This window comes from Glycine soja, chromosome 10 (assembly GCF_004193775.1).
Source record: "Glycine soja cultivar W05 chromosome 10, ASM419377v2, whole genome shotgun sequence".
Classification (NCBI taxonomy): Eukaryota; Viridiplantae; Streptophyta; class Magnoliopsida; order Fabales; family Fabaceae; genus Glycine; species Glycine soja.
Genome location: NC_041011.1, coordinates 2,968,872 through 2,987,372, shown reverse-complemented (window position 1 = coordinate 2,987,372; position 18,501 = coordinate 2,968,872). Strand labels below are relative to the sequence as shown.

Below are 18,501 nucleotides of genomic sequence, written 5' to 3'. Positions count from 1 at the left end.
GGGGTACGAAGTTTTTATATAACTACACATATCAAGAATCAAAGTCATTTAGACAATTACCGTCGCATATTGATTCCTTCACCTGAACCTTCCTCTCAATGGAAATGCAAATGCATTCCATTGACAGTAACACCCACACCCACACAACCACAAATCCTCACAATCCTGTTTTCCCCAAAACTCTTAAATACCAGAAAACATCAAACCTACATAAATTGATGACTAACTCCTAACCACATCACTTTAAGGCATAACAAATCTTGATTTAATGCAGTCTTTCTGTACCATCAAAATGTAGTAACACAAAAATCCAGATGTAGTCCAACACCAAGTAGACATTGTAAAAAGGGATTAATTCTACAAGTGATATGCAATAGCCAGGAGTAAGGTAAAAAGCATTAAGAGAGAAGGTCCGGTTAAGAGAATAATCATCAAATTAAGATTTTCATTTACTGTTTCTAAAGAAATCCCATCCATCAGAAACAAAAGCCAATGACCCGAAGAAATCATGAGTAATCCCCTAAAGATAATTTCATTGCTATTCCTGTCTTCAAAAAAATTTGAACAAACCTCCGAGTCATAATAGTTGCCAATTTTGCTGAAAGTTTGTTTAAAACCATCAGTGTGTAGACGTTTCATCACCTCCCATTGTGATAAAACTCTTCAAGCATATCTGCTATATACTAAAATACAGAAAGAAAAAAAAAAAGTGAATGACCTGCTAAAATTGCACAGCATGACCCCCTAATGGAAATAGAAACATCAACCATTTGCGCATTCCTTTCAATTTCATCTTTGTATGCTTGATACTAATTATGCTCTTCCTCATTGCATAAAAGACAATCTGAACACACTTTCTATAACTTTCCACACCCAAGTCTAAACAATCGTACCAAAGCAATGGGATAAGAATTTTGCTGTAAACCATCTTTAAATTATTTCCTCACTACTTCTGTCATTCCACTAGGTGGTTACCACATCAACATGAAAATCACTCAACCAATTCCTTTATTACCACACATCTTCAGATAAATCGAAGTCCAAAAACCATCTTCATTCTGGTTATTAAACTGAATAAGCTACAACCACATTGCACAAACACTTTTTTAAAGAACAGAATAACTCCATTATATCATTAAAACAAACAGCTAAACACAACCCATAACATTGTCACTCATTCAAGCATCCAGGATGCATTGAAAATTATAGAAATTGTAAATAAAGCAACCAACTAAACAAGTTGAGATGCAAACAATCAATTGCTAATCAATTCACACAGGAAGGTCAATCACGCACAAGCAGGCACATCAACTAGTATCATCATATAGATATTAACAGCATCAGGCAAAATTTAAATACACAGAAAGCATATACTACAAATCCATTCATGTGAAAAAGGTGCTTATACTACATTGATCCATCAAAGGTACTATAACGCAAAGAAACCTCACACTCTAAGATACATTTTATGATTAACTCATTTAGCTGAAAGGCATAGCTAGAAACATTGTTTTTATCTACTTCCTAGGTCGAACCAAAAAAAAAATCAAAACTAAAAAGGGAAATAACAAAGGTTTCATAAAATCAGATTTCATCTGTTATAGGAACATCATCTGTAACCCCCAACTACACCAAGAGGACAAAGAACTTCACAACACCAACCCCAAAACAACCCTACTCCACCGACCACTCTTTCTCACTTCCTACCCCCTCTCTTGGCCGTAGCCTTTTTGGCCGGAGACTTTACACTCTTCGGTTTCACACTCTTCACTGGCGTTTTCTTCGCTGCCACCGCAACTTTCTTCGCCGCGGGCTTAGCAGCAGGAGCTGCTTTCTTCCCTGGTGAAGTCCTCGTCGACGTCCTTGAAGCCTTGACGGGCTTGGCTTTGGGCTTTGCCGCGGGCTTGGCAGGAACAGCCTTTGTTTTAGCAGCAGGCTTGGACTTGGCAGCTGGTTTAGCGGCTTTGGGCTTGGCGGCAGCAGGCTTGGGCTTGGCAGCAGCAGAAGCCTTTGGTTTAGCAGCGGGTTTGGCCTTGGCTGGAGCTTTGGCTTTAGGCTTAGTAGCTGGCTTGGGCTTAGCTGGTGCCTTCGATTTAGTTGCCTTAGTATCCTTGGCTTTCGCAGCGGGCTTGGGCTTAGGCTTAGGCTTGGACTTGGCAGCTGCGGGCTTTTTCTTCTTTGCCGGCGAAGAAGAAGAAGAAGAAGATGCAGCAGGTCTGGTAGGTGGGAGCTTGAACGAGCCTTTGACTTTGACGAGTTTTCCGGCGGCGACGAGCTTCTTCAAATGGTAGAGAAGAAGCTTCTTGAAGTTCGGTGGAAGCTGCTTGTGCTTCTCCTCGATGAACTTCGCAATCGCGTATTGGCTCGAACCGGTTTTCTCCTTCAGCGAGGTAATTGCATCTTTAACCATCTGCAGAAAAAATAAATCAAAATAATTAGATCCAAGTTCAGATCACAAAAATTGTAAGAGAATTAGAATTAGAGTTATTATTAGAACTAGAATTAGAATTATGGTTTCGGATCGAACCTCTTCGTATGAAGGATGAGTGGGAGGGTTGCGAGGTCTGGAAACCTTTTTAGGTTTGGGCTCCTTGGTTTTCTTAGCCTTGGCTTCAGGTTTGGTCTCCTCCTTCTCCTCCGGGGGAGGATCGGCGGAGGCAGGTTCGGGAGCGGGTTCCACCGCGACAGTGGGCTCTTCTGTGGCCATGGAAATGAGGGGAAATTAGGGTTTGAGAGAGGATTGGGATCTGTGTATGATGGAAACGTTGAAGAAAGATTGAAATGGCAATTGGCAAATTTTGTTGTGAGAGAAGATGAACGAATTTTGATGGTTTAAATAGTCAAGTGTGTGAAGGACTATATCCAAATACTTATTTCTGATTGGTCCACGGGACCCTCACACGGATTGAAGCCTTGTTTTAATTTGAATGTGAACCATTGGATGTGGCTTTTATCAACGGTTGTTCCAACGGGGAGAGGCTGGTTGGAATGTTTTGGGGAGCTATGGCTTGCTTTTGGTGTGTGTTTCTAAGCTCGATTCATTTGCCAATTTCTCGGGCTCTGGTTGATGAATTTGAAAGGGGTTTTTTGAGACTTGTAGATTATTATTCGAGCTTTCTGATGAGGGGTGCAGCGTGCTAATGGATCAGTGGTTTGGGAGGAATTTGGTTTTGAAGGCGCAATGGTCATGAGTAGGGTTTCTTGTGATGTTATCAAGGTTTTTATCTAATTGAGGGGAATACTTTGGCTGGGGGTGTGATCAATTCACCACTCGTGAAAATAGGTTAACAGAGGTTTCCGTTGCATCAAGAATCATCCAAATCGGATTAGATTTGGGTATGGAATGATTGCTTACAAAGTCGTTGAAGTTGAACAAAGTCTAACCAAAGAACATGTGTGGCAACAACCTATTATGTCTAGAACATTGTTGTTTCTCATATATTATGCTTAATTGTCATTCATTTGTTCAAATTCAATATTTCAACAATGAAATGGTGTTTAATGATAGGGTAATTCCAATCCAAAATTTCCGTTGTCACAAAAAAAAAATTGATTTCTTGGTATTAATGCTTTAAAAGGCAAGTAAATGATTTGTTGTGCAAGACTATGCAGATTTGATACAAAGCTACTTTGTTGTCCAACACCATTCCACTCATTTGATTCAATTCATACTTGAATTATACAATTTTACAAATATGTTGCATATACGGTGCTACATTGTTTGATCTACATAGAATAGGCATTGATATGTTCAATTAAGTTTGTGTTATACTTGATGTGAAAGGTTAGAAACTTTATTCACTTATGAATTGGTGACATGAACTGTTTGAAATTTCTTTTATATTTAGTTATTGTTATTTATAAATGTTTTTCATGATAAAAGTACATGTTATCCTATCTTATACAAAAAATAAACACCATATACTATATACACAATATTAGTCTAAACAAGTTTACTATACAACCATATGCATATATATTAGTAACCTAAGAGTTTGCTCCAAATATGCATACTTATCATGTATATTTTATATTGTCTTGTCATCCAACATGACTCGATATGACTATGTCTATCTCTATTTGAAATATAAGATTTGGGTCTTCTATAATATTACTATTGGCTGTATTATTATTCAACTTTCATTTTGTGAAAATATGTTATGGTGTTAACTTATGCTACTAAAGCAACTCAAACATCTTTCATGGGATTTAAGATTGCTTCAATTGACAAAATATAAAGACTATTAATATGAATTATTCATCATACTTATCTTTAGTTGAAACTCCAATCAATTGTATGTGAGCCGTTTAAGGCTTAGACAATTATGATAACAAATATCATTAAAAACTAAATATCACATTATTATTTACATGTGTATTCTATGAAATAGAAATACAACTTCTACTCAATATTCTTAGATGATTGGATGTTGTATGTATTGTTACTATATAAAATACAATATTTTCATTATTTGATATTTACTTGACAATCTCACAATATTTTGGCAAAAATACAAAGTTTTAATTAATTGTCACAAAAGTTTCAAGTCTTGAGTTAGTGCATTTAAATATCTTTTTGGGTCAATCTCAACCTATTGCACCTACAAGGCATAACTCCAGCCCTCAAAATTATAATAGTTCCACAACAAAAATCCATATAAAATAGACATATTGATCCAAAATATATATATATATATATATATATAACACAATTTTCATAAAATTTGTGTTTTGTGTCATTTTTCTAAAAGAAATCAACAAAAAAATAATATTTCAAACAATAATGTGCTTAAATGTGTTTTAATTAAAAAAAACTAGAATTAGACATATGTAATTTCAATTGTTAAAAAGTATATGCTTCAAAAGTCAAACATTTGAAAATTCAAAGTTCATTTCTTTTTTAAAAAAATGCACATATTTATTTACAATTTGTTAGAATCATGCACGATATTTCCTCATACAATGACTATCAATCATTTCATGTACACATCTTCATTAGTAACTCAAAATTTAACTCTTCATCTTCATACACATCATATCATTTTATTTTATTTTTTTCAATTTAATTGTTCTTTAATTATTTTCATGTGATTATCATTACTAAAGATAAATGTGACAACTAGATCAGACTATCTAGGGTAGGGTGAACTTATCTAATAAAATATAGGACTTTTTTAAGGAAAGTCGCAATTAAGACTTTTCATTAACAATAAAAGATTAAATGCCAATGGTATAGTCAAAGGATTGGTTCCAAACATTAAACATTAATGTCTTAGCTAAAGTGTAGGCAACATTGTTTGCTTGTCTCCTCACAAAACTCACCCTAGAATTTGAAAATTTTAAAAGCAATTCTCTACACTTAGACATTGAAACATGAAAATCAAATATTACAATTGTTGCACTTGTGATGTTGTCCACAATCATCTTGCAGTTGCTTTCAAAGATGATCTTCTGATAACCCAAGTTTGTTGTCCATCTTATAGCTTGGAGTAGAGTGCCCATGCTTTCCCCTCATGTGGCCTCGGGATACCAATAAGTTTGTTGGTTTTTCCTATACAAAAGCCCAGGCCAAAGGTATTGAGATGAAAGAATATGGCGGCGTCCAAGTTGCACTTGAAAGATGAGGCTGGTGGTTTCTACCATTATTGTTGCTAAATATCCTCTAAGAATGTGGTACTAGATGAGGAATTTTTCCTCCTTACATTCTATCATTCTTGAATGAATTGTCATGAATTGCTAAATGAGGTTGTAGGATTGATGTTGCTTCCGTTCCAGATGAATTCATTTTTTTATGTTCTAGATTGTCCATAACGCAATCCTAGCTTTTTGCAGAAGGTGGTGGTCATTTAGCCACTTCATTAGATTGAAGAGCAAACTCTTGAAGTCATTTGATTGGTCAATTATCTGCTTAAGAACAGTCCAAAGGCCAACTTCTTTACAGTTTCACAGTCAATGAATAAATGTCATTTAGATTCAACATTGCTAGAGTAGAAAGAATAGTGAAGAGGGCAATGGACTCCTCTTTAGAATAGGTGTTGCCCGATAGGTAAACAACCTCTCAAGAGCCTCCATGCAAAATGTTTAACTTTAGGGGGGATATGAAGCCTCCATATTAACTTCCAATTACCTAGTACTTTGAGATGATCATTGTCAATAACTTAATCTATGATGCAGTGGTATGAGCTTTTGACACTATACAAACTATTTTGTGAGAACCTCCAAATGAGTTTCTCTTCGTTTGTCGTGTTGATAAGGGGAATTGTGAGGATTCATGTAACATCATCATTGGAGAACATGGTCTCGAGAGATTCAGTTTTCCAAGAATGGGTTTTTTTATCAGTAAGGTCACTCACAAGAAGATTTTCTTGACCAGCAATAATGGGAGAAGTTATGTGAAAATTTTTAGATGAATTTAACCAAGGTTGGGACTGGGACCTTACCTTTATAGAGTTGTCATTGCTTATCTTCCATTTCAATCCTTCATTCACCACTACACGTGAAGCATGGATATTATGCAATATAAAGCTTGGATTATGGCCGAGTTAAGCATCCAAAAAATCCCTTGACGAATAATATTTTGCTTTGAGCACTTCAGAAACTATAGTATCATGGTTGGTTTTCAATCTTCAACCTTGCTTCCCTAACATGGCAAGGTAAAAAGCTTGAAGGTGTCAAAATCTCTTCCCTATATATTCTTTTTCCATGGATAATTTTCTCGAGTGAACCAATGGATTCCTTTGTTCTGGTTGATGTTTTTCCATCAGAAAAAGTTCATCATTTTCACTAGTTCCTCTTGAAGTGTAGAAGAAAGAAGAAAAATACTCATGCAATATGTTGGCATAGACCGTGCTACTGACTTTAACAGAATTTCCTTACCCGTTTTGCAAATGAACTTTGTTAACCCATGGTGGATGCGATTCCACAATTTGTCCCTGAGGAACCCAAAAATAACTTTTTTCCTTCTCCCTATGATAGATGGTAGGCCTAGATATTTTCCTATTCCAATGGTTGTTGTCACTCCTTGTTGTGCCAAGGTGTGTTGGTGCTAAAAAGTATTTATGATTTTTGGAAATTTATTAATTATTTAGATGTTGTCCCATACATGTCAAAAATTTTGTTTAAGGGGATTTGTTTCTTCTTCATCTGTCCTGCAAAATAAGAAAAAATGTCAACAAATAAAAGGTGTGTGAGAGTTGAGACATTTCTACACACTTTCACTCCATAGATGTTTCCTCTTAACTCATGTTTTTTAAAAAGGCAGGAAGCCCTTGTGTGCACAAAATGAAAGGGTAGGACAATAGTGAGTCACCCTGTCTAAGTCCTCTCTCTGGAGAAATATTTCCCACATTTTCACCATTGGCCATAATATAGTAGTGAACAATTTGAAGGCAAAGTTTCATCCATCCAATCCATTTTTCATGAAATCTCATTTTCTCTATGACAGACAAAAGATACTGTCAATCCACTCTGTCAAAAGCTTTGTTAATGTCAATTTTTAAGGCAACTTCCCCTTGTTTGCCTTTTTTCTTACATCTCATGTGATGGATAATTTCAAAGTCTAGTATAACATTGTTAAGGATTAAGTGATTCTCAACAAAACTTGATTGTTCAAGGGAGATGCAGTGAGGAATAATTGGGTTTAGTCAATTCGCAAGGACTTCTGAGACATTAGACGAAAGTCTTTAATGCAAGTAAGGTTACTGATTTTGGGGATGAGAACTATGGTTGTTGCATTTACCTCAATGGGGAAGGAGCCAGTTTCAAGCCAAGTAATACCAGAATGGTAGACCTCAGATCCACATAGGTGCCAAATTTTTTTGTAAAAAATTGGATTCAAACTATCAGAGCTAGGGGACTTGTCAAAGTTCATATTGAAAAGTGCAATTCTAAATTCTTTCTTAGTAAAAGAGGCCAATAGAGGGGCATTGTCGTAAGGAGAAACACAATGAGGTATATTATCAATGACTGGAAGATAAGAAGTATAATTGTTGCAAGCTTGAAATAAGGTATTGAAATAAGAGGTAGCAACATCAAATTTCTTTTTTTTTATTGAAATCAATATCATCATCATCATGTTCTAGGCAGTGGATCATATTGGAGGCTTTCCTGGAATTAGAAGAGGAATGGAAGAATTTAGAGTTAACGTCACCATCTTTCAACCAGAAAATCTTAGCCCTTTGTTTCTAGTAATATTCTTCCTAGGCAATCAACAGATTGCGTTTTTTGTTCACTTCAACATAGTTGGAAGAGATGTTCAAATTGTTAGATTGACGAATGGATTTAAGTTCTTGTCTGCAAAATTGGACTTGATCACTATACTTCCTCCTTAGTCTACGTCCCCATGTGTTCATCACTGCGGAACATTTATTGATTTTTTCAATGATGTCCAGTGACAAAACTTTGGCCTAACCATGGTGAATGACATCATTTAATTCAAGTTCAAGCAGCCAGGAATTCTCAAACCTGATTTTTTTGCAAAAGGAAACCTTTTTAGAAGCATCCAATTGAAGCAATATGAGAGAATGGTTGGACTTGGCAACCACACCATTGGAGAGTTTAAATTTTGGGAAAATATCCAACCAATCAAAAGTAGTAAATCATTTGTCGAGCCTCTCTTCAACATTATCATGTTTTACTCTTTGCTTTGTCCATGTGTATTGGTGACCCTTCATAGGAAGGTCATATAGGTTATTGTCACTAGTTGTTTCTTGGAATCTGTGAATGAGCCATGATGGATTGTCTATCAAGCCCATTTTTTCATCATTTGATAGAAGGTCGTCGAAGTCACAAAAAATACACCAAGGAACAAAGGTGTCATTTGAGAGGGACAACGCAAATTCCATGATTTTTTTTTTGTTTCTTCTTTCTGGGAATTTATAGAATCTAGTTAATCTCTAGTCATGGCAACTGACATGGTGGACAATGACATTGATGAAATTTGAAGAAGAATTAAGGAGGGTGCAGTCAAATGGCTTTTTCCAAAACAGGGCCAAACCTTTGTTTCTACCATTAGAGTCCATTGCAAAGCAAGAATCGAAATTAAATTGGCCACGAATGTATTCAACACGAGAAGAATGAGTGAAGGATTCAAAAAGAAAAAGAACTTCAACATTGTATGTTCGAACAAGATAAGAGAGGGTTGGAACTACTTGCAGGTTGCCCAAACCCTGATAATTCTAGCTAAGAAAATTCATAACCCTAGGCAGCCCTAGTCGTTAGGGCTCACCATTAAAAAAAAGTGTGATGGTCTAGGGTTTGAGAAGGAGAACTTGTGTTTAGAGTGGAGAAAGCAAGGGTTGTTGTTTGAGTAAAGTGGTTAGGGTTTGGGTTTGTGTATTTGCGATTCTAGTTGACAAGGTTGGATAAGGGGGGTGAGGTGTGGGGTTGGATTGGGTGTGGTATGAGTTGGGGTGATATGGTTTGGGCTAGGTGCAACCAACCTAGGGTTTTAAGAGTGGTTCAGTGTGAGGGTTGAATGTGGGGATAAGTTGTTGTTGTGGTCATCATTAGTTGTTTCATTAGAGTGGGAATTACCTAAATGCATTTTCTTCTTTTAAAAAATGAGGTCATAATCAACATTTATTTCAACATTCATTGCATCCGTTAATAGCTCATAATGTGATGAAGATTGGGGCATGAATTTTGAAACGCTTATCCTTGAATTACGGAAAATGTCAACCATAACTTGTTTCTATTGTAAAATCCCTTCATCATTGGCATTAATTACATTATAATCTTTGTAATTAACATCATCATTAATGCCTTCGGTGGATGTTGGGGGTTTCCACTAGCTTGCTTATCCATCATCGCGAAGCAACTTGGAGTTGTTGGAGCTACCTGAAGGGCAAGGATCAGCTCTCAGCTCTATTCCCCAACCCTGATAACCATCACCCTTGGGTAGTGAGAGAATTTTCCTCTAGAATTCATCTGTGTGGTCAAGTAATCCACAGAGATAACAATAAGACCCAAGGCACTTATACTTGAACGAGACTTCCTTCAAATCTCTTCTAGGTCTTTTGATTTTCTTAACTCTCTTCAAAGGTTTAAGGATATCCATAAGAACTTGAATGCACATAAATGGCGTAGATAATTAACATTATTCTTGCCATCGTATTCCATAAAGTCTCATATGTAGTTACTAAGATTCTAGCCAACAATCTTAGACATGAACCCTATAGGGACATTGTGCACCTGAACACAATAAGGGATCATAAAGAGAGGAATCAATGTAGGATCTTCCTTTCCTTTATAGCACCTAGTATAAGGATGAGTTTGTCAAAACTCCATGGGCCCCCATCCAGAACTCAGTTGTGGTCATGATTGTAGTAGAAGCCGAAAAAGAAGTTGGGTGCTCTTATTTCAGTGATGTGCATCCCTTCTAATGGCCTTTAAACATTGGCCATTCTTTTTTCATGATGGAAACACATATCAATTTATCCATCAGAAATATGCCTACTAGACAAAGTGAGAGATCATTCTTTTGTGATTCAAGTGGTGCAATGTTTATCTCCATTTTAGTGGGGTCATCTTCAGTGTTGAGATTTTCCAAGTTAGGTTCAGATTTGGTGGTAGGTCAGTGGAGAAGGAGGTAGGGAAAATGATAGAAAGGGATCAATGATCATAACAATAGGAAAACCTCTCACAAGGAGAGAGAGAATAAGATTGAAGAAAAAATAAAATAAAATATGAGACTTAGACTTTAAATTTTGAGCTCGAATTAGATCTAGACTTTTCTTTTTAGCTTGATTCAATCATGGTTCAATCCAAGCTTCACCAAAACTCACCAAAAACTAAAAAAAAGGTTATTGATGCATAAAATATAATGTACAAGGGCAAGTGTACCCAACACAGTAATAATAGTGGACCTAAGTCTAAATATTGTACCTAGATGATCAATTATATTCCCAAATAATCAATTTCACAATAAAATAAGAAAATAAAGTTTTAATCAATATGAGAAAGAGTTGTGTTCAATTTCCCTATTATGAAAATATGAATTGAAGCAATGAAGTTGGTGTGAAAATAGTTGCTATGAAAAATATAGAATTGTGATTTTGCTCATACCTTTTTTCCTCATTTCTAATTCTAACAAAACCTTCAATTAATATTCAATTACAAATATCCTTTAATTCAGTTATTAGCCTTTGTTCATTGTCTAATAATTTTTTTGCCCTAATTTAATACTCAATTGATCGTAGAACTATCAAAATAGGTCCAAGAATTAAGTTCCAAACAAGGGTGATCAAACAATTAATCTATTGGGAATTGATACAACTAGTTTGTTCATGCAAGTCATATAAAAACAATTTCTTCTTAGGTCAATCAATTACAATTGAATGCTTATTGACAAGTGGCAATCAATTAATTATGATTTAGAATTATCAATTCTAAAATAGCAATAGAAATATAGAAGAAATTTAATTGATAGGATAATATTGAGAATTTCATTATATCACAATCCTGAACTAGAGAAACTAATCACTCATATGGCCATGACAAAACTAGACAGTCCAAATAAGAACATTGAAGTGACAAAAGAGAAAGAAGCTTGACAAAAATTCATCTCAATCATGATCTCCACATTCCTCTGAAGCTTAAGGACTCCCATACGACCATTTTTCCCAAAACCCTAAAAAACACAACTGGAATAAAAGATAACTCAAAGCCAAAACCAATCGCTATTTATATGACCTAAATAAGACACAAATAGCACAAGCGCATCACGGTTGTGTTGCTATTGTCATGACTGTTGTTGGGGTTGATTTGAGAGTAGTGGTCAACCTCCTACAATCATGGTGACTAGCTCGATCATGCCAAGCTCACCACGACCATGGTCAATGCACATGGTCAACCTACTACAATCGTGGTGACTAGCTTAGTCATGCTCCAATGCTCCAAAATTGTGTTCTTTTTAGCTTTTTTTCTCATGGAAGATCTTGAACACTTGTTTTTCACACACTTACACCAAACTGTGAGTTTTGCAACAAAAAAATGTCAAAATGCATGAATATAGCATGACAACTCCATAAAAAAATACAGTCATAGAACGGGTTATTATTTTTCACCAAGGTTAGAATTCTATATTGAATTCAGGCTTTTTAGTCTAAGCCATAATAGCCCACAATCTACATTAGACTGACCCATATTGAGTTTAGTAACATTTTGACAAATTTTTACCACAACAAAGTTGGATTTATGACTAAATTCCCGTATTTTATGAAGTTAGAGGACTAAATTAATCAATTTGAAAGTTTGGGCATCAAAACCAAGTTTAACTCAAAGTACAGGAACCAAAAACACATTTTTTTCCTTAAACTAACATTTATCATGAACATTTAGCAATGAAATTTCCATTTTGCCCTTAGGTTTTTATATTAATAGTTTAGTTGATTCCATTATATTAGGCTCCAAAAATTCATCAACTTTTACTCGAGACTTAATTACTGTATATTAATTTTTCCCTATATTTTATACTATATTTTGAACTATAAATTTTTAAATTGCATTTTTCTCCTCATATTTTAATTTATCTTTACCTATCATAACTTGTCTAAATTCACTTCTAATTACTTTAGCTTTTTGTAAAGCTTATTGCTATAATTAAAATGACTTTTAGTTTTTTTAAACTCCCAAACCCTTCGATATTAGGACTATAAAAATAAAAGGCTAAATTACAATTTTGGTTCCCTTCATCCTAATTTGTGATTTTAGTCTCCTAAATTTTGTTAAGTTTACTATTTTTTTAGTCCAGGAACTTTTTTTCTACTATTTTTAGTCCTTTAATTTTTTTCATCCTTACTTAAAGTCAAGATTGGAAAAAAAAAGTAAAAGGATTGAAAGTAAAGACAAAAAAAAAATAGCTAAATTGACTAGTAAAAAAAAGTTTTAGAGCTAAAAACATAAATCTTAAAAAATTTAGGGACTAAATAGATAGTAAATCCTTTTTTTCGCAATTTGAGTCCTCAAATTTTAGAAAATTCTCAATTTAGGATACATTGACTATTTAACTTAACAGTTGACTAATGATGTGTAAGTATTGTAATGAGGTGAAAATTAAGATTTATCAATTTTAAAATAATTTAATTAATTAAAAAAACAAATATATGCAAAATTGAATACTCGACTAAAATTGTGGATTTTCTAAAAGTTGGGGACTAAAATTTCTGGACCACACATTATCATTATGTGTCACAATCAGAGTTGATCCTTGCATTTTGAGGGTTTAGGGCAAGAAAATATACAAGGACCATTTATAAACAAGTATTGTTAAGTTTAAATATATTTTTAGTCCATTAAATTTAGTTGACTGTTGTTTTTTGTTCCCTAGATTTAAGTTTCTTTTTTAAGTCTCTTAATTTAAAAAAAAATGTTTTTTAGACCCTCTTATTGTAATACACACATACACACACACACAGGTTTAAATGCAATTTTGGAGACAAAATGCAACAATGAACCAAATCTGAAGGATAAAAAACATACTTAAGCCTATTATGAAATACAGGCTTAAATATAATTTGGTCCTCATATTTTATCAAATCCATAATTTTGGTCTATTTATTTTGAAATAGAGATATTTGGTCCCCCTATTTTAGAAAATTTGTAATTTTGGTCATATTCTCAATTTTGCCTACATATATTTATTTTATTTATTAAATTTTAATTAATTAAATCATTTCTTTATGGTAGCTTAAATGAATGTGTTATGTCTAGGATTCAGTTGGACCAAAATAAAGAAACAAAACATAGGCCTAAAATAGGAAAATAAAATGTCTTTATTTTAAAATGAAAAGACCAAAATTACATATTAAGCAAAATAGGTAGGCCAAAATTATATGTAAACCTAAAATCTAAACATATATTCCATTAAAAAAATAGACATATGATTTCCCAAACAATTTAAAATTGTTTTTCTTCTTACAATAATTTTTTTTGCACCCCTTTATTCTTGGGTTCGGTGCGGTCGCCCCTCCGAACAACCCACAAGGTCGGACTTGACTACAATAGTCACTTTTAGTTAAGACAATAGTTCAAATTTTGAACCTAACATTACTCCCTTCCAGTTCTTTGAAATTTTATCATTAGCCATAAAGGCATTTTCCCAAATATTTGGAAATTTTTTATTGTGAAATAATCATCTGACTAACATCTATGCTCCAAAGTTGGACTCATTTTCCTCATTACTAATGAAATGGTTCTCCTTATTTCCCTAATCTTCAAATTGTTCCATTAGTTGTGATGCCACATCAATCCTTTGTGCCATAAACCTCGCCCTCCATAAAGGTTTACCTTTTTTCCCTTACCAAAGGTTAATCATACATGTTTCCGATAAATCTCGCCAAAGAAAATGATTATTATAAAGCTCAAGCGTAAATTCCGGTACACAAATCCAGACAACAACTTTGATGATCTCTGTAAAGGAAAAAATCACAAGAAAAATGATTGAATTAGGATTTTAAAAAATTCACAAACTTTTTCGCAAGAATGTTATTACGTCTAATGATTTCAAAAAGAAAATTTGAATGAAAGATATTAGACAAAAAATTTGAAGGCAAATATTAAAACACATTTTTCATAAGAAGAAATCATAACCCAAGGTCAAATGAACATGTGAAGAAAAGAAAGCATAAACATAAGAGTTTATATTAGTTTGTCTCTACCACTAAGATTGAGTTTAACTCTTGACAACCCATCAAGTTTTCACTATCTTTAAATAAAAAAAATATTATTGTTTACACTTGGCCACTTTTGGTTTTTCCTGAGAAATGTTTACACTAGCTTCTCTAAACTACAAACTCAAGTATTGTTTCATACCAAGCCACTTTTGACTCTACACAAATCAACAAATTTGTTTGAGGTTTAAGATGCACATAGACTATGTTTATTGTCTTATATATGGATATAAAAGTTTAACTCACTATCTTTTTCTCTTAAGATATTCAAGGTATTTTGAAAGCTTTTTACAACCTGAAAAAAGGTGTAGAGAATTTGAAAGCTTGAAAAATGGTCTTGTTCAGAGTTGGAAACTTAAGCACTTAAAAACTCTTAATATTTGTACACAGGTTGATGAAGTAATTGTTGTTTCTAAACAATATTCTTTTTGCGTCTGTTGACCATTTAAAGCATTTAATGCAACATTAAATGTTTGCCATCAACTACTTGCTTGTGTTGATATGTCAAAGGGATTGGGTATCAGGCAAGTAGTTCAGAATCTGCAACCATGCGAGAGCGGGAGCTCAGGTAAAATACATTAGTGAATTAGGGATGAGCAAGAGAAATGGGTAAATAATTGTGAAGTTACAGTGGATTGAGTGAATTTGAAGTCAAAACCTAGACATTCATTCATCAAGATCGATGTCACCATCCATGTCTAGTATTTTTATCTTTACTTAATTATTTAATTTTTATTGTAATTTAGTTTATCTTATTTGTTTTGTGACAATCACAAAACAAAAATATAAAAACCAAGTTTTTAGTTAAATAATTCCATGAAATCCCTCATTTATTCCTCCGGAAGATGACTTGAACAATAGTTCAGTTACTACATCCTAATTAGGTTACACTTGACCTATAAGTTTAGTCTAATGTGAAATAAAACCCTAGCAGAGACCTAAAAAGCCTCCCTACCTTAAAAACAATCTCGAATGATATCCTTTTTTTGGCTGAAATGGAAAATGAGTAACGGTTTCAAAAATTATATTTAACTTTTTTGGAAATTAATTTATGTGAGTATTATTAGGGTAACGAAATGCATAAGTTACGAGGGAGGGAAAGCAAAAACATTTTGTTCACATAACCAATGCCAAACCCTACCTCCTCTCCCAACACAAAACATCTTGCTAAAAAGCAATACAAGTATAGTAAAAAATATGAAATGAAAGAAACAACAAGACACCAACACAATACACTCCTACTAATACTTAGCAAACACTCGATTATTGAAAGAGAATGTGGTGTGGTGTGGTGTGGTGTCTGTGGCATTATTGTTTGAGAGAAAATGAGTATGTATGGTAGAAATGATCTATTGGATAACAAAACGATGGAGAAGGAGCAAAGCCAAAACATGCAACAATTGGACAAGGTTGTGTTGCCATGTCCCTTGGACGAGACTCAACAAAGTTGGCTACTAGGATCCGACGAATAGAAAAAAAAGAAGTACATGGATTTAAGGTGCATCATTGTGAGTTGCACAATCATCATTATTTTCTTCACTGCATTTCTCACTAGATTTATCACTCTCATCATGAAAACCACTCCTTGCCCCCACCACAAATAAAACTTGAGGTAGAGGATGTAGACAACGTTGAATGTGACTTCAAAAATGAGCATGTGTTGCACGTAACTGGTGACAAAGCACAAAATGAGTAGCATGATAGGGGGAACAACAATGACCACATTGTTGATTGTTTTGATTTTAGGGAGTGCACAAAACCAATTTCCAAACACTAACTCATTTGCCACTTCTGCTAGAAAAGGGAGTATTGGAGAAAAAAAAAAAAGAAAAAGGGAGTGCACTTAGCAATTATAGCAACTGCCATTAATAAATTCAAATCCAAAATTATTTTGGCCCAAGTTGGTCCAATTTTAAAAAAATGATTAATCTAACGTGGATTGATTTACAGTGGGTTAAAAATAAAAAATGACATATACTGCAAAATAAAATTTATGTATAATGTACTTATAGATTTAATGATTTAGGAAGAATGATTGTAGCATTTTTAGTGGAAGAATCCATTTTGGGTTCTTAGATCATTTTTTGTGAGTCTCATGATGCCACATAAGATGCAACAACCTTTGTTATTTTTTGCTCTAGTGGTAGAACTCAATTTGGGCTTTTGGATATTACTTGCACAGGAAAAAAATATTTTTTTGAAAAAAAATAAGTTCTTGAGAGTTCTTATCCTAGAACCCAACCTCTAACATGGAGAACTCTTGATGGAGAACTCTTGAGTAAGAATAGTAGTAAATATGATGGTCAAATTTTCTTGAGTTCAAGAACCCATTAAAGATGCTCTTAGTAAATATATCAAGTATTCTAATTATCAAGATGACATCCAAGTCACTTTTAGCATTGGAAGTCATGTTTTGAGCAAGTATAGAAACACCATACTTTTAAAAAGTTTCCAAGGTCACATTTATGCTTACAATAGGTTGTTTTAATTTTGACAAAATAGTAAGAATTTTTTAAGTTCTACATTATTTGTTTCAATCACTACTTTTATGTGTCATTATTATGGTTAATTATGCTTTTAATGGTTATGTATCATTTTTTGTGTAATTTTTTTTACATTGTCAATCAATTAAAAATACTTGATAATTTATGATCAGGTAATAATATAAAATAAGAGAAATACTAGTTGTACTCTCTGTGAAACTCTCCCTCAAAGATTTTTTATATGACTGGTTAAAATTTATTAAAAATCATCAATTTTGATAGATTTTGCTTCTCATTTAATATAAATTAGGAGATAATCATTAAATGATAAGCAAATCCTTTCAAAAATAATAATTTTCAATCAATTTTAACTAATTATAAAAAGAGTCTTAAAAAGAGAGCGTCAGAGAGAATGTCATTAGCATTCCTCTAAACATAATTTACACTATCAATATATGACATATTTTCTCATAGATATATAAGGACTTGATTTTTAAGATAATAATAATAGATAATAATAATAATAATAATAGTATTCAAGTAGTCATGGACTAATGTTTGCTCAAGGCTTGAGAGCAAACTTTAATGGGAAATGGATAGAAAGACTTGATGTGAATATAAGAAGAAGACTCAAGCTTCAGCCCAATGGACTCAACCCAATTCACTGAAATGGAAACGCAATAAAGTCGAGCTTTCTGGTTGATTTGAGAAAAAAAATTATATAGGAAATAATGATTTTTTTTCTCATTAATTTTTGTTTTCAATATTTTTATACAAAGTTTTAAAATAGAAAGCATTTTTTTAAGCAAAACTATTTAATATATTTCATGTACAAAAAAAAAACTATTTAAGATATTTTGGAGAAGTGAGGGTTAAAAAACTAAAAATGTCTTTATGTGCACTGAAAGATCAAGAAAGCAAAGTTGGCAATAAATTATACCAATCGGTCTTCTCTTTGCGTCATCGTGTAATGAAAGCCTTAATGCGAGTATTGCGTGGTGGTTCCTGATTTGACCGATTGAGTATTCTCGTTTAGTCTACCACTACCAATGATAGTTGACACATTACACATATTACTTGTTCTATTTCTATCAAATTCAAAGACTAGAAACTTTGAGGAAATCATCATCAATCTGTTGAAACAAAAAGTCTACCACCATTCATCATATGTTAGATTAGAATTGAACCATATTATACGGCCTCCATTTTTCTTGAGTTGAGCAGGTCAGCTGAGACCTTGCACCACGCGTGTTCTAGTTGAAGATTAGTTTAACTGTTGTTACAAGACAAAAGCTTAAATGTAATTTATTAATTACTTTTGATTTTCCAATCAAAAATAGAGTTCTATT

General features: G+C 33.5%; 1 protein-coding gene across 1 annotated transcript; it reads right to left on the bottom strand.

Annotated features, from left to right (window-relative positions):
* Positions 1-1,356: 1,356 nt before the first annotated feature.
* Positions 1,357-2,817, bottom strand: LOC114369643 (histone H1-like). The gene is made up of 2 exons (XM_028326876.1): positions 2,528-2,817; positions 1,357-2,410 (listed from the first exon to the last, which is right to left on the bottom strand). The coding sequence occupies exons 1-2, from the start codon at positions 2,705-2,707 to the stop codon at positions 1,697-1,699; spliced, it is 894 nt and encodes a 297-aa protein (XP_028182677.1). The 5' UTR covers positions 2,708-2,817; the 3' UTR covers positions 1,357-1,696.
* Between the last annotated feature and the right edge of the window lie 15,684 nt (positions 2,818-18,501).

What these genes read in the sequence shown, in the direction of transcription:
- LOC114369643 (XM_028326876.1), bottom strand. Translation starts at nt 2,707, where the DNA reads ATGGCCACAGAAGAGCCCACTGTCGCGGTGGAACCCGCTCCCGAACCT. An exon ending in CTCATCCTTCATACGAAGAG is followed by an intron (nt 2,411 to 2,527) that starts GTTCGATCCGAA and finishes TTTTTTCTGCAG; the next exon opens with ATGGTTAAAGATGCAATTAC.